Source organism: Leptonychotes weddellii, chromosome 3, assembly GCF_054177405.1.
Source record: "Leptonychotes weddellii isolate Sample4059 chromosome 3, ASM5417740v2, whole genome shotgun sequence".
Taxonomy (NCBI): domain Eukaryota; kingdom Metazoa; phylum Chordata; class Mammalia; order Carnivora; family Phocidae; genus Leptonychotes; species Leptonychotes weddellii.
The window spans coordinates 71,041,375-71,056,125 of NC_138371.1; the positions used below are offsets into that span (position 1 = coordinate 71,041,375).

A 14,751-nucleotide genomic window follows, 5' to 3' on the forward strand; every position below is an offset into this window, starting at 1 on the left:
TGCACATCCAACACCCCCAATGCCCTAGACTATCGCCTAAAACCCTCTTGGCCCCACTGTCGGCATACAGTGCTGACCAAGAGCAAGGCTGTTCTCCTGCCCTGAAAGTCTACCAGTCAGCAGATTCAGCTGACAGGAAGCCAAGGGATTTTCAGTGTGTGTCAATGTCCTTCACAGAACTCCCAAACTCTTCTGGTTAAGCCATAACGTTGATGTGTTTTTTTTTAATCTGGAGACTACAAACCCAAGTTCAACACAAACCTCAAGGAGTCGCCTCTCAATCACTGGCCCCCAAGGGGCAGAAAAGGGACATGTATCAACTGGACTCCACATAAACTCATGTATTTTTTTTTTTTTATAAAGATTTTATTTATTTGAGAGAGAGAGAACACAGAGGGAGAATGAGAGGGAGAAGCAGGCTCGCCGCTGAGCAGGGAGCCCAATTCGGGGTTGGAGCCCGATGCAGGACTCGATCCCAGGACCCTGAGATCATGACCTGAGCTAAAGGCAGACACTTAACCGACTGAGCCACCCAGGCGCCCCTAAACTCATGTATTTTCTATTTAACTTAAAGAGCCTAGCAAATGTCAGATTTGCCTATGCTACCTTATGTTTCTTCAGATAACTTTACACTCCCCAATGAGACTAGGATGATAAACACCAATGTGGAAATCAGAATGGGAATTCACCGCACATACCCACAGAAGACAACCTATACCTGAATCCCATTATTTCAAGTCTTTTTAAAAGCAGACTCCCAATATGGGAGACAGTGGGACTATTTTTCTAGGTCTGTGAAACATTCACCCATGTTAATAACCACAGGCTATTCTAATTAATTACCTGAGATACAACAGAGTTCAGAATGTTTTATGTTTTGTTTTGTTTTTTTTTTTTAAATTCTGTTAGCTTACTTGACCCACTTTCTCATGCCTTGGCTGTAACCCTTGAGAAATTAAAATTTATCCCAATAGGGTATAATTAAATGTTAAATATAGCAACTAAAATCTAATCTCATTGAAAGTCTCCTCCAAATCACACAGGTGTCCCTGTGTTGGTTTGGCTAGAAGTCAGCACAGACAACTCTGGATTCAGGCATTTCCAACTGCGCTGCATTTGTCAAGGCTGCCGCTGGCAGAGGGGAAGAAGTCCCCACCCAACCTATTCGATTACGGCTTTGGTCTTTCACTGCAACTGTTTGAAAACCTGGGCGATTTCACAGCAGCTCTGCCAAACATCTAGCCAGCTCCCTAGAGTAAGAGCTCAACCATGGTGCGGTTTCTTACAGAAATTAGAAGCTGGGTTCATTCCCCCATGAAAGACAAAATACTAGTCGCTAGTTACTGTCACTATCCACTAATCTTGCTTTGAAAAAAAGAAGTGAGCATCACTCCTCCAAGTCAATTCCAGAAATGCGGTAAGTACACCAAACGCCCTGCTCTGTTCCGAGAGGCGTCCTTCTCTCCTCCACCACCCCTCCCCAGCCCTCACAGGGTCCTGAGAAGAGAACAGCTCTGCCTCTTCTACCGTTACCTAAGAAACAATCTCAGCAGTGCCTCTGAGCCCTGAGCAGCGCATCTATACAGCAGTCCCCCCACTTACTAGGCTCTCGAGAGTTTTCTTCCACCCATGCTTGGCAGATGCTCCAATCAGTAGGGTTCTTCCAATACCCAGGGAAGCTAACACTGACCATCCATTTCCTGCACTCCAAATTCCAGACCAGCTGGCAGCCCTACGAAGGGGCATCTGAATTCAGGGCTTGCACTTGTCTGGATAAAGGCTGCGGCTGTTGTTGCCCCTGGTGACCACATTCACTGTGGCAGAAGAAGCTGCGGTAAATATTTCTCTGGAGAGTCAATTCACATCAAGCCGGGGGCCTCTGTGCAAGGAAACAACTTCTTGCTAATTTATCTTGAGAAAACTCTTCTCTGAAAGTTTACAGTGCTTCGAAGCAGCGGCTGCTCTCTCCCCTCGGACTTCTGTTACCTATCACGGAGCCCCAAACTGGAGCAAACTGGAGCAAACTCAATGTCCTTGGAGAAGCTACCAACTATAACTTAAGGTCCTTGGAGAAGCTACCAACCATAGCACAGTTAAGAGTGGGGAAAGAGACTGGGCGCCTGGGTGGCTCAGTCATTAAGCATCTGCCTTCGGCTCAGGTCATGATCCCAGGGTCCTGGGATCGAGTCCCACATCGGGCTCCCTGCTCCGCGGGAAGCCTGCTTCTCCCTCTCCCACTCCCCCTGCTTGTGTTCCTGCTCTTGCTATGTCTCTCTCTGTCAAATAAATAAATAAAATCTTAAAAAAAAAAAAAAAGAGTGGGGAAAGAGAGGGACACCTGGGTGGCTCAGTTGGTTAGGCAACTGCCTTCGGCTCAGGTCATGATCCTGGAGTCCCAGGATCGAGTCCCGCATCGGGCTCCCTGCTCGGCGGGGAGTCTGCTTCTCCCTCTGACCCTCCTCCCTCTCATGCTCTCTGTCTCTCATTCTCTCTCTCTCAAATAAATAAGTAAAATCTTTAAAAAAAAAAAGAGTGGGGAAAGAGATTCTCTTATACTCAATATTAGTTAGTGGCTTCAGTGCTCCGCCACCCACCTCAAAAATAAATAATCTTAGCAAGCTATACGAGAGGTACACCTGTATTCTGAGTTGCCCAAATGCAAAACACCTAGCAGGGAAAAATGCACAGAACGCATCTGTAGAGTGACTCACAGTTTTTCAAACTGCTTTTAGGAACCAATATATAACTTCAGCCCTACAACAAGCCTGTGAAATAAGCTGAGTGTTACCCCTCCTGAAAGTTAAGAAAGAAGTAATGGAGCTTATCCACAGGTTCTCAAAAGCTAGGAAAGCTGGATGAGGAACTTAGACCCTGACAAATCCAACTGCTTCTGCAGAGACCATGTTGTCGCCAAGCAAAGAACCTGCATGATTCAAAAAAGCCCTCCATTACCGAGAAGTGGGACTTCACGTAGGATAATCTCTGGGGTTATTAAAGAAAACCAATGACATAACAGAAGTGACACAAAGCTGCGCCAAAAGACAAGGTTTATACCTCTACTACGGGCTTTCCTCATTGCAGCTCACAACGACCCAATTATTAGTGACCTATGCACAGTTGACTCTGTGGGGAGGTATTTTGTATTGGGACATTTTCGTATTTATATGCTTCGGGCACACAAAGCTCAACAAGTCCCAGAGAAACTGAAGGATCTTTCTATTCATTATTTCCATGCCTTTTCCGCACGTTTCCCTGAAAAATAATGGCAGCTAACAGATGTACTCGAGGGCTCTATTACTTTATTAAATTTTTTTGTAATAGCATTACAGATGGCAACCAGTGAGTGACTATGGCTGAAAGTTACTGTGAGTGTGTGTGAGACAGAATGACATCAGAGATAAGAAAAGCCAATGGCCACCTTGATTCAACTGAGACTTCAAGAAGGGACTGATAGAAACTGGTAGGATTATAAGATTAGAGCTTACTAAGATGGGCTAAAACCCTCCAGCACCCTCTGAGGTGGGCCCTATGATCTGGCTGAAGTGTGCCTAGCTATTCAGATTTCTCCTGATGGGCTGCCGTGCACCAGATGTCACAGCACAAAGGATAGAAACATCTTTGCTGCTGAAGAGCTGATTGTCTCAGAGGGACACTGGCAAGCTTCCATACTTATTCCAGAGAGCCAACAATGCAACAGTGGGGATGTCCACTTCTCAATGGAGCATCTCCAAGGGCAGGTGACACTGGGTGAGAGCTTTAATGAAAGTTATTATAAGCAACTGCAGTAAATAACATCTCCTGTGGGAGGGATTCAAGCAGGAAAGAAGGACAAAATCATTCCACTGCCAGTTCGGTTCATCAAGAACCATGAACTTTCCCAAATACAAGCAGTGTACAAAAACAAAGAGATAAAAGAAGAGCCTGCTTTAGGCTATAATCAGTCAAGGATGCATCCTATAATCCTTGAGATAACCATGAAAAAAAAAATAAATTAACAAGTCAATAAACAGGATAAACAGACCAAGAACTTTTTGCTTAACCCAAAAGAGGTGAAGGAGAGAAAAGAACATAAAATGGGTCAAATAGAAAACAAATGTCAGCAATCATATGAAAGGTAAATGAATAAACCACTTCGATTAAAGTAACAGATAAAAACAAGAGGAGGGAAGGAGGGACGCAAGCACATTACCAAAAATATGAAAGAGGGTAAAAGCTGTCACTTGGGCCTGTCTTGGTGCCCACAACGAGGAGCCTGCCAAGTCGAGCACAATCCCGTGTGCATCAGTATCTCTAGCTTTCACAACTCATTTGTCTGCCTCCATGCACTGTTAAGAAAGCAAATCACTTTATTGGAAAGGCCATAGAAAACTCTGCTGTCTTGCTGGTTCTTTACTAAGAGAGCCCTTGTTCCTCCCTGCTAGGAATAATTCATTTAGTGCATCCTTGCATATGCATATTAAACCCTGCACTGTATCTAGATTATCACACTGCGTTATTGGAAACTGCCTACCAACTTTTCGGGGGGACACCATGAATCATGGAAAGGGGTCCTTTTTTCCTGCCCACATTCCTTGCCCCACCCTCCCCCCCCCCAAGTCCCAGACTCCAAGTACCAGGCTCCATTAGTGCAGTAATAAAACCACTACTGTTTGGTTAGCAGTAATGAGTTCTAAAAGTATCAATGGAGTGTTTCATGGAGAAGGGCTATTGTTAGGTGCAGCAAACGTTCCCGGCATCAATCAACTACAGTAGATTGCAGCAGCCTTGTTTTAAGCATGTCAGGAATGCAATGAAAAATAGCACAATCCGTGCTCCTCAAGGACAACAAGATTTGGCTCGGACAAACAAAATGACCAATGACTAAATACACTCATTTCTATAGAGGCTGGCTCCACTGTATCCTTGTCCTTAAATGTGGATGTAATTACTGTCCTAGCATTGAGAGGCAGCTTCTGTTGTTCCTGCTCACTCCCCAAAGTATCAGTCACTTTGCCTCTCCTACAAAGATATCCTTTACTCCTTTATATCTGTTAACTCTTCAAGGAAAGGAAGGAAGGAGAAAAAAGAAAGAGAGATTCAAAACAGGTCAAAGAGAAAACAAATGTCAGCAATCATATGATTGTCTGCTTACTGAGTTCAAGGACAGAACTGCCGGGGTTGGGGGGGAGCTGATCAACCCTCCTGGGTCTCCATTTCTGCATCAGGTTTGCCAGGTAGAACCACAGGAGATCCCTGTCATTCAACTATTTTTGACCTGTAATAACAGCAAGTTCATAAAGCTCAAAGAAATGGCAATAGAAACAATCACTTGGTGGAGATAGAATATTTAAGTCTCCATTTCAGTTTACCTCTATTACCACTTTAAGAGTTAAGTTTCTTCACTTGTAAAAAAAAAAAAAAAAAAAAAATCAATTTTTCTTTAATACAGCTACTAGCTAGAGAAGTATTCTGGTAACTTGATGCTTTGGTCAATCCAAATTTCTCCATTTTTCCCTACCAAAAGGTCCCTCTAGTTTTTTGGTTGGGGGAGGGGTGGCTGTTTGTTTTTTGTCTTATAGTAGGTGCAAAGACACTTTACACCTATGGATGAAGAAATATCAACATGAAGACTATTCCCTGTCCCTTCCCTGAAGATGGAAACAACTTCAATATCCTTACCAAGACCAGTCAATGGCTGGCTTGCCTTCCACACAGAGGGGCACAAAGAAGAAGAAAAGGAGAACAGAAACACATCAATACTTGAATTAGCATAGACAAACAACAGAAATGAGGCAGAAAGTGACACAGGAAATGGATATGGAAGGAAGAATGATAGAAGGAAATGGACAGGCTTAATATTCCATTTAAGTCTTTTATTATTTTGATATTCGTCAATATGTAATTATCAGAAATACCTATACAAAATTGCTGCTTGACAGATCAAAAATCTTTGACTACCGAGCCATCTACCACAGAGTATGTATCAGACTGGAACCAAAAATTCTTTCTGCCTTTCCCCTGTCCCATATGAATTTTATTGTCTTTAGAAAGACATAGGTCTCTTATTAATAGAGGCTCTAAACATAGGTTAATCCAGGAAAAAGTTGAAATCAATTCAACAGAAGACTGGCATAAATTTTGTTTCTAATTTTAAAAAAGCTAATGTATATGTAACAAATATGGAGGAAAGAAAGGATAAGCTCTAAGACTGAAGAGAAGACAGAATCAGAAAATAATCTCCTCTAAAGGGCACTCATATGAGATTCATATATAAACTGCATATTGTCTATCCTCCCCTTCCCTCCTACCCTTGGGGAAAAAGTGTCTTTTGGTGTTCTTTCTGTGCCCCGTGTAGCTTATGAAAACAACACACAAGGAGAGCCTTCACAGGGCTCCAAATGCCACCTGCTCAAGGACAACACGACAGAGCAAGAACCAGCCTCACTCATACAGGTGATACAAAGACGAATGAATTTAGTAAGCGATAACACGGTCAAGGAAATGGCAGTGAACAGTTAGCATTCCAGCTGCTGAAGAATCCCACAGCAGAAAATCTTGAGGAGGAGATTAATCCCCCCAAATGACTGTGACCTAGCATTTGACTTCCAAATAACACTTGGGATGCTTTTGTGATCTCAGCTGCGGGGCCGCCATCATGGGGTCACCTCCCCCGACCAGAGACGCTATGCACTAGAAGCAGCACACACCCCTGGCTCACTTAAAATGTGCGTCAAGGAATTAGCTCCACATTCAGTTGAAAGCTCAACTCCAAAGGATACAAAGGTTATTTTATGACATCAAATAAAAGGGTACCACCCTGTGCTCAGCTACTCAGGAGTTCAGTCACACGGGAGTCACTGAAGTAACCTGCACCATTTAGCACGCTAGGAATCTGCTGAGGTATCATGGGAGTGAAAGAGAGATGGATCCGGAGGCAGGGATAGCACCGAGCCCTAGCTGGTAGAGTGAGCACAGGATCAGGCCCCAATGCCTGAGGTCAGCCGTAACTCCGCAGGCTTACCTACTTAGCCCAAAGTGGGTGACCTGTGAAGAGGGTCTCTTAGGAAGAGGGACGGAGGGGATTTTAAAACTGACCTCACATACTATCTCTCCCTCTCCAGGAGAGTATGGTCAATTAAATGAATGGGCAATGTGGGCAATGGGTAGATTCTTAAAAGGAAGTCATGTATTTCTCGTCTTGAGCAAACATTTACCATTCTTCCAACATTCTTCTCCCCGTTGATGGTATGTAAAATACCACTTTACTGACGCACACAGCCAAACACACAACCAATTACGTCTATTTGTCCAGGCTTTTCTCAGGGAGCATAATTTCACTTTCCAAGAATTTCTCTCTTTTCACAACTCACATCAAAACCTTACCTGCTGGGGCGCCTGGGTGGCTCAGTCGTTAAGCATCTGCCTTCGGCTCAGGTCATGATCCCAGGGTCCTGGGATCGAGCCCCACATCGGGCTCCCTGCTCCGCGGGAAGCCTGCTTCTCCCTCTCCCACTCCCCCTGTTTGTGTTCCCTCTCTGTGTCTCTCTCTGTCAAATAAATAAATAAAATCTTTTAAAAAATAAAAAATAAAAAAACTTTACCTGCTTGTATCTAATGCTCTCAGGACTGGGTATTTGACTGACTCTCTCTTAGTAAAGGAAATGCAAAGGAGTTGATGGCTTCCTATGTTTCTCCTAAAAGAAAATACTTGCTGGACGCCTGGGTGGCTCAGTCGGTTAAGCCTCTGCCTTCGGCTCAGGTCATGATCCCAGGATCCTGGGATCGAGTCCCACATCAGGCTCCCTGCTCAGCGGGGAGTCTGCTCCTCCCTCTACCTGCTTCTCCCTCTGCTTGTGTTCTCTCTGACAAATAAATAAAATCTTAAAAAAAAAAAAAAAAGGAAAGAGAGAAAGAAAATACTTGCTGGGGGTGAGGAGGGTGGGAAAGGAAAAGGTTTCCTTGAAAAGCATTGCTCTAAGCATTCCAGAGACCACCTGAGGGGCAGTGGCTTGCTATTCTTTAACTGGAGGTAATTAACAGTTACCAGTACATTCAGTGATTTTTGTAGCAAGCAGGAGCAAGAAATAATCTGGGGCAAAGGGCACAAGCACACGCAGCCGGCCAGCTGCCGTAAGACCCCAGAGCTCACAACACTAATACCCCCTTCTAAGGGGAGGCTTACTTCAATCAAGTAAATCCTTCATTGGGGAAGATTCACTTTTTCACCCAGTAAACTCAGAAAACAAGCTGGCATAAAGGGAATAAAAACGTTTAATGATTCATGGTGATTCCAAAGAGCCATGCATGGACAGGCATGGGGGGAGGGACAGTGGTCCAACAGGCTTGGGCCCCTTGACAGATCTACTAATGAAGTCACAATACGGAACTCAAGATTTAGTCAGCATTCCTCCGGAGTCAGGGAGAAATTGATCAGCTCCATGTGGCTCAGACAGGCCTGCGAACGCTGGGGCCCTCGCCACAAGGCCTTTCAGAATGCTACCTCCACCCGGCATGACCTCAGACCAAAGGCTGATCTGGAGATATGTTAGAATAAATGCAGTCCTTCCCAAGGAGGGTCTTTGTCAATCGTTGACAATCACTTTACTGCAGAAAGAGACACCAGTCACATCACGGGCTAAATCAGAGGACAACGTCATCACGTGTGACGTGTAAATCTGGGCTCCACTGCAATGGGGACTGGTCGGCTGCTGGAGTCAACAGTCCCTGCGTGACAGGAGTTTGGCACTAAAGCATCGTGTTCACAACCTGTGTTCCACATTGACAGCGAGCACTTGGAATTACAGCTGTTTCCCGAAAGCCAAAAGACAAAATTAGCCATGATCAAAGGTTACTGCCTGTTCTCTAGGAAGAGGAGTCCAGAAACATGCCCAAGACAGAGCATCGTAGTTAACTCTTTGTACCCCCATCACTAGCAGCACTGTGATCTCGCCTTTTCTCCAGAACTGTAATTTTAAAGTCATCTTTTTCCTTCTCATTTTGCCTCAAGCTCACATACTTGTTTTTAAGCACTGTGGTTTCTGTCTCTAAAATATTCCTCTAGTTCCAGTCTATTTCGATGACCTTGCCTTCCTCTAAGGGTGCAGCATGACATCAGGGTTTCAAACCCCATCTCTACCTCTGGCTGGATAATCCTGAGCCCATTACGGATTCCTCTCAACTACCATCTGAAAATGGTCAGTGTGAGGATTAAATGGGGAAAAGCAAATCAAGTGCTTGATAAAGCATCGGTATCAGCAGCAGCATCGTGATAAACCAGGTCTTCATCCCTGCTGAACTGGACTTCTCCACCATGTCTTCTCGCACCCAGGGTCACCGTTAGCAGCCTCGTTGATGCCGACTTCATTTAACATTCAATTATATCCCACATGAAATAGGAAGCTTACGCTACTAACTGAAAAACCCTCCACTACCACCAAGCTTTCCCATGACTGCATCGCACTCCTTTCCTTAACTTTCCCCACAGTTGGCCAAACTCAGTCCCTGCTCTTTGCCTCTTCTTTATGCTTCTAAAGAACCACTCTCAGACCATAATGTAGTCCAGGGCAAGGGCCACAATTTTACCTTCTCTACCCCCCAAAAAAAAAAAAAAAAAAAAAACACTGAAAACATTTCCATATACAAAGAACTAATGAATAAGTGGTATTATATCACCTTTATACAACATTGGTTTTGCCAGTTGCCATTTTCCTAATCCTCCACAGAGGGAGGTTTTTAAGCCTTGCACATAGCCATCAGATTTGGGCAGAAAACAGCTAATCATATGGAAAATCATATTTTTATTTCCTTGGAGCACCTCAGTATCTTTTTTTTTTTTTTTTTAAGATTTTATTTGTCAGAGAGAGAGAGAGCACAAGCAGAGGGAGTGGCAGGCAGAGCAGGTAGAGGGAGAAGCAGGCTCGATGCGGGGCTCAATCCCAGCACTCTCAGATCATGACCTGAGCTGAAGGCAGATGCTTAACCGACTGAGCCACCCAGGCGCCCCAGTGAGTACCTTGTTACATTAATGAAGAGGTAAGAAAAGACAGGACACACCTTATAGTGTTCCATCAATGGCTCTGGACTCACCACTTTAAAAGCCTGAGAAAAACTTTATGAAGCCAACTGCAAACCTCCTTCTCTCTGAACTGGTGAATTTCGATTTTTTTTTTTTCCAGTACCTGCTAAGGACTGGCTTTAGAAATCAACGCACAGCAAGCATTTCACCAGGTCTGGTGGTCAGAACCAGCTACTTCAAGGAAAACACACCCAACTCACAACTGTTGAATTTCATTTGATTTCTGATTGATAGAGTCTGCAGCTTGGGAAAAACAAATAGGAGAAGAATGCTAAGTAAGCAATTTACTGGCAAACGTGAAGTTCTAGATACTGTCATTTCTATTCTCACTCCCCAGAGACTTGAAATTCATAGATGTTTTATAAACCAGTTTGGCTTACTCACTCAACCAAAAAAAATAAAGAACACAACAAAGACATGGAAGAGAACATTAGGCTATAATGAATACAAGGTAGATTCACCGTTTAAAGTGTTTTGTTTTGTTTTTTTTAAGTTCTGTACAGAAAGACCTAAGTGCTACGTATTCTGACCAATCACAACTGTTCAATATGTATTGATTATTCGACAAGCAGTAGCTAATTCAAGACTCTTTGTTAATTTTCAAATATGGACCTTATTCTAAGTGGGGAGCTACATGAATCCACTTGCCCAACCCTTATTCCCTGGCACCCTCCCATCCTCAGGTGTCACTCGGAGATGGAACAGTAGTTTTCCAACCCAAGTTACTGAACCCAACTCTCTTCCTTTATAAACAGATCCCTCAGTCCCCCCAAAATACTGAACACATTCGTAGAGCTACAAAGACTATAATCACCTATGGTTTCTTTCATCAACCAAGTACCTGTTGTGTTCCAGATACAAAATTTCCTGTCACTGTGATCAATTTTCTCTGCCTAGAAAATCCATCTCTCCCAAGAAGCTGAAGGAAAGGGAAGATAAAGAGGTTTGTTTCTTAGATGAAACTGACAAATGAGCCGACCCCAACAGACTCAGGGTGGCAGATAAAACTTAAATACCAAAATGCTAAAAAGCAAGGGCAGAATGAGGTTCCTCTGCATTTCATGCTCAGGCCACCTCTGGTTGCTGGGCCACCATTCAGCAGAAGTCAAGGGCTGGGGACTTTTCCAGTGAGCTGAGATGTGTGAACACCGGAGGCTTGAAGAAAAGAGAATGGTCTCATGAAAGTTCCATCCAGCTCCCTGAAGGGGGGCCCTGCCAGGAGTCCGCGTGCCAAGCTGGGGCTTGCACTCCACAGGGCCTCCGGCTGCGGCAGTTTTCCCCAATGGCTGCGGGGGAAGAGGCACCAAAGGAACCGGTATCTGATAACACCCAACCCTCATTCTCCATCGATGACATGTTCGTCCTATTACTGAGAACTCCCTGAGGCTAGCAGGCGTTTAGCGGAAATGACAAGCTCTGTCCTTAGGAGGGAAAAAAAAGAAGAAGATACAGTCAAAGAAAACCTTTTGGGTTTTTCTCAATTTAACATCACGAATTACCTATTACGTGCTAAGCACTAGCCACAAGTTTAACGTCCTCAGTTTCTAATGTCACAACAGCCCAGTGCAGCCAATAACAGTTTCCCTACTTTTTCAGGCGAAGAAATAAATGGACGCATGGAGAAGTTACTTTTTGGGCCAAGGTTACAAAGTGACAGAGCCAGTGTAAGTCTGAGTGACTCAGCAGCTAGTTGGCCTTTTTTTTCTTCCCTTTCAGTTCATCACATCCACTACCTTTAAATCATTATTAAAAATGTTTTCAGTGCCTGGCATAGAACCATAACAGAGAGTTGAGTGCAAAACAGAAAATGATGAACTTCTAATCAGTCCGAAAATTAGGTAAAGGACACATCGCCCACTTAAAATGTGGCAGGCAGCAGGCGACATGTGGAAGGTACCAGGGTTAAAAGCATGAAGCTTCACGTCAGAAAGACCTGGGTTTGAGATACCACCATGCCAGCTCTAGGAGTCGAGGCAAATTACCTACGTTTGCTAGGACTCAAATTTCTCATCCGTAAAATGGAGATAATAGGGGCGCCTGGGTGGCTCAGTCGTTAAGCGTCTGCCTTCGGCTCAGGTCATGATCCCAGGGTCCTGGGATCGAGACCGGCATCAGGCTCCCTGCTCGGCAGGAAGCCTGCTTCTCCCTCTCCCACTCCCCCTGCTTGTGTTCCCTCTCTCGCTGTGTCTCTCTCTGTCAAATAAATAAAATCTTTAAAAAAAAAAAAAATGGAGATAATAATGGCAAAAGCAGTGAAACACTCTCTAACACCATTCAGACAAAGATTCTACTACCATGATGAAAGTCAGAATCTAAAACACAGTGTGGACTCTGGAAGAAACTGAAACTATTGTCTTTATGGCACCAGCCAAATATGTTTAAGCACAGCATTGAAGACACCAGAAAAGGTGAGGCTACATGATGGGTCCATAACTCCCACACACTAATTGCTTTCCTCTTCTCCCACGGTTCTTCTACCTGCTGTAACAACAACTTGGACCTAACTGACTACACCTCCCCTCACTCAGAACGCTAGCCAACACAGCAGGTAACTTTAGGAACTGAGGTACTCAGTACCCTCTTTGATGAGAAAAAACAACATTCCTGTAAATAACATGAAACCCATGTTCTAGAACACTGGAATTGAGGCATAAGGATTTGCCCATACTGGATGTTCTGTTTCACTGTGGAAAAGATGTACAATGTATGTTCAGAGAAACATGAAATCACAGTTTCAGAACTTGAAACAAAAGGAAGAGTCAAATCCAGCCCCGCTGTGAGTCAAGTCCCAAGAGAGAAGAATGGCCCAAAACCTGTCTGGAGGCTAAAATGTGACAGGAATGTCCTAAGACTCAGGACAATTGTCACCTCTCTCCATCTTCTCAGTTTCTGAGAAACAACATAATGTATGATGTCATGTATTCTTAACCACTCTACTAGGCTCTATGCCGCTGCAAACACCCGCTGACAATCAGTATCATGCTACATAGATAGAACTTCTAATTAGGCCAATGAGATGTTCAAAATCCCACCACAAACCACAAAGTCAAGGCCCAGAACCAGGAAGCAGGAGAGAGACTCAGGTAGTAGTTAGTCCTGATTATCACCGACCAGTTTTCTGATCTCAAATCACTTTACTTCACCCAGACCTCTGTTTCTAGAACCATGAAAAGGGAATTGGAGCAAATGGTCAGTCCTTCCCATGTCCAGGCTCTCAAATTCTCCATCACCTGGCACACATAGTATACACCAAAAAACCCAACACCTTCATGTTTTTCAAAAAAGTCCCAAGAAAAAAAAGTTGCAAGACATCATTTAAGGAAAACTGTGCCAAAGCAATGCTTGCTTTGGGGTTTTTCCACAGAGGTAAACTTTGTGTTTTCCAAAGGCAAACAGTCCCCTTTCTCTAGAACAAGGACAGGATGTTGGGAACATGAGTCATTCTGTTAACATTCTAGGTACCGGTCAGTGAGGGGACAGGAACCAGACTGGCTTCCTAGAGAGAGGAAAAACCTGCTCCGGAAAAAACCAGAAAGGGGGATTCCTTGAATGTCAGAAGGACCTTTCCTTCCTTCCCAAGCACTTTGTAATCCAGCCTTCTATTTAATAGTAAGGCCCAGCCTCATTGCGGGGGGTGGGGGGAGGGGCGTGGGGAATGAAAGAACTTATTTTAGAACCTCAGAGTCCGTACGTGCAACCAGATGCTGTGTTTGACAAAGCAGTTTCCCAATACCAGCGAGCCCACCACCAGTTTCCTCCTCACCTGTCCCCAAGCAGACGTTTTTCTCAACATGCCAAGAGAGAAATGCGCCCTCTACCCGCCATTCCCTTCAGAGGCAGGAAAAATGAACCAAGGCCAGTGAGGAGCCCCGACAGGTTCAAAGCACGCAGGAGGAAGAAGATGAGCAACAGCGGCAAGAAGTCAGCACTCTGGGGAGCTGTGACACGGAGGGCCCTGCTCATCCTGACCTCCCGAAACTCACCTCTTAGAGAAACATCAACACGAATGCCCTCCACCTCACTTTATTTTGGAACGTATGTTACAAAATGTCACATTTGACCACCACCATTCCCTCTTCACAAAGAAAAAAAAAAATCTTAATATGTACAGGAGATAGAGATTTATTTACCAACATATAAAAAGTACAAATCTATTCCTGTGCTGCCTCTAGGCCAGTGGCTGACCTCACCGCAAATCCCCACTGGATTTAACAATGTAAGTAAGGCTTCCATTCCACCTTTGCTGTGTTTAATGCCACCACCATGCTCACCCATTAGCGTCTAGGAAACCTCACAGGGGAATTATCCAAAAGATAATGCTTCCGAATCCCACCCTACATCAGAATTCTGTGTGGTTCCCAGCATGCATTCTCTCATTCATTAACCTATCACTGCAGTCTTATGGCACAAGGTCTGGATTACAAGGAAAGGGGATCATTTCAAGGGTTGTGGTAAGAGGAAGAAAGAAGAAATGGCACTGTCCAGAAAGCTTATTTACATTCCCTCGTTTTCTGTATTTAAACTCGGTTTGGTGTCCACTTTCTCCATTATTTGCTTCTCTGTAGATGTCAGTTATACTATGTGTGCTGAGGAGACATAAAAAACTCCAAAATGGGGCACCTGGGTGGCTCAGTCGGTTAGGCGACTGCCTTCGGCTCAGGTCATGATCCTGGAGTCCCGGGATCGAGTCCCGCATC

General features: G+C 44.3%; 1 protein-coding gene across 8 annotated transcripts in view; it reads right to left on the reverse strand.

Annotated features, from left to right (window-relative positions):
- The window catches only part of FMNL2 (formin like 2), a 307,029-nt gene that overhangs the window by 229,670 nt on the left and 62,608 nt on the right, over positions 1–14,751 (reverse strand). The window contains exon 1 of one of the 8 annotated variants that reach the window (XM_081814430.1): positions 1,603–2,187. The exons of the other annotated variants lie outside the window; for them this stretch is intronic. Within the exon in view, the coding sequence (XP_081670556.1) occupies positions 1,603–1,746 (144 nt within the window). The 5' untranslated portion in view covers positions 1,747–2,187. Of the gene's footprint in view, positions 1–1,602; positions 2,188–14,751 lie in introns of those variants that run through there. 8 annotated transcript variants of the gene reach the window in all.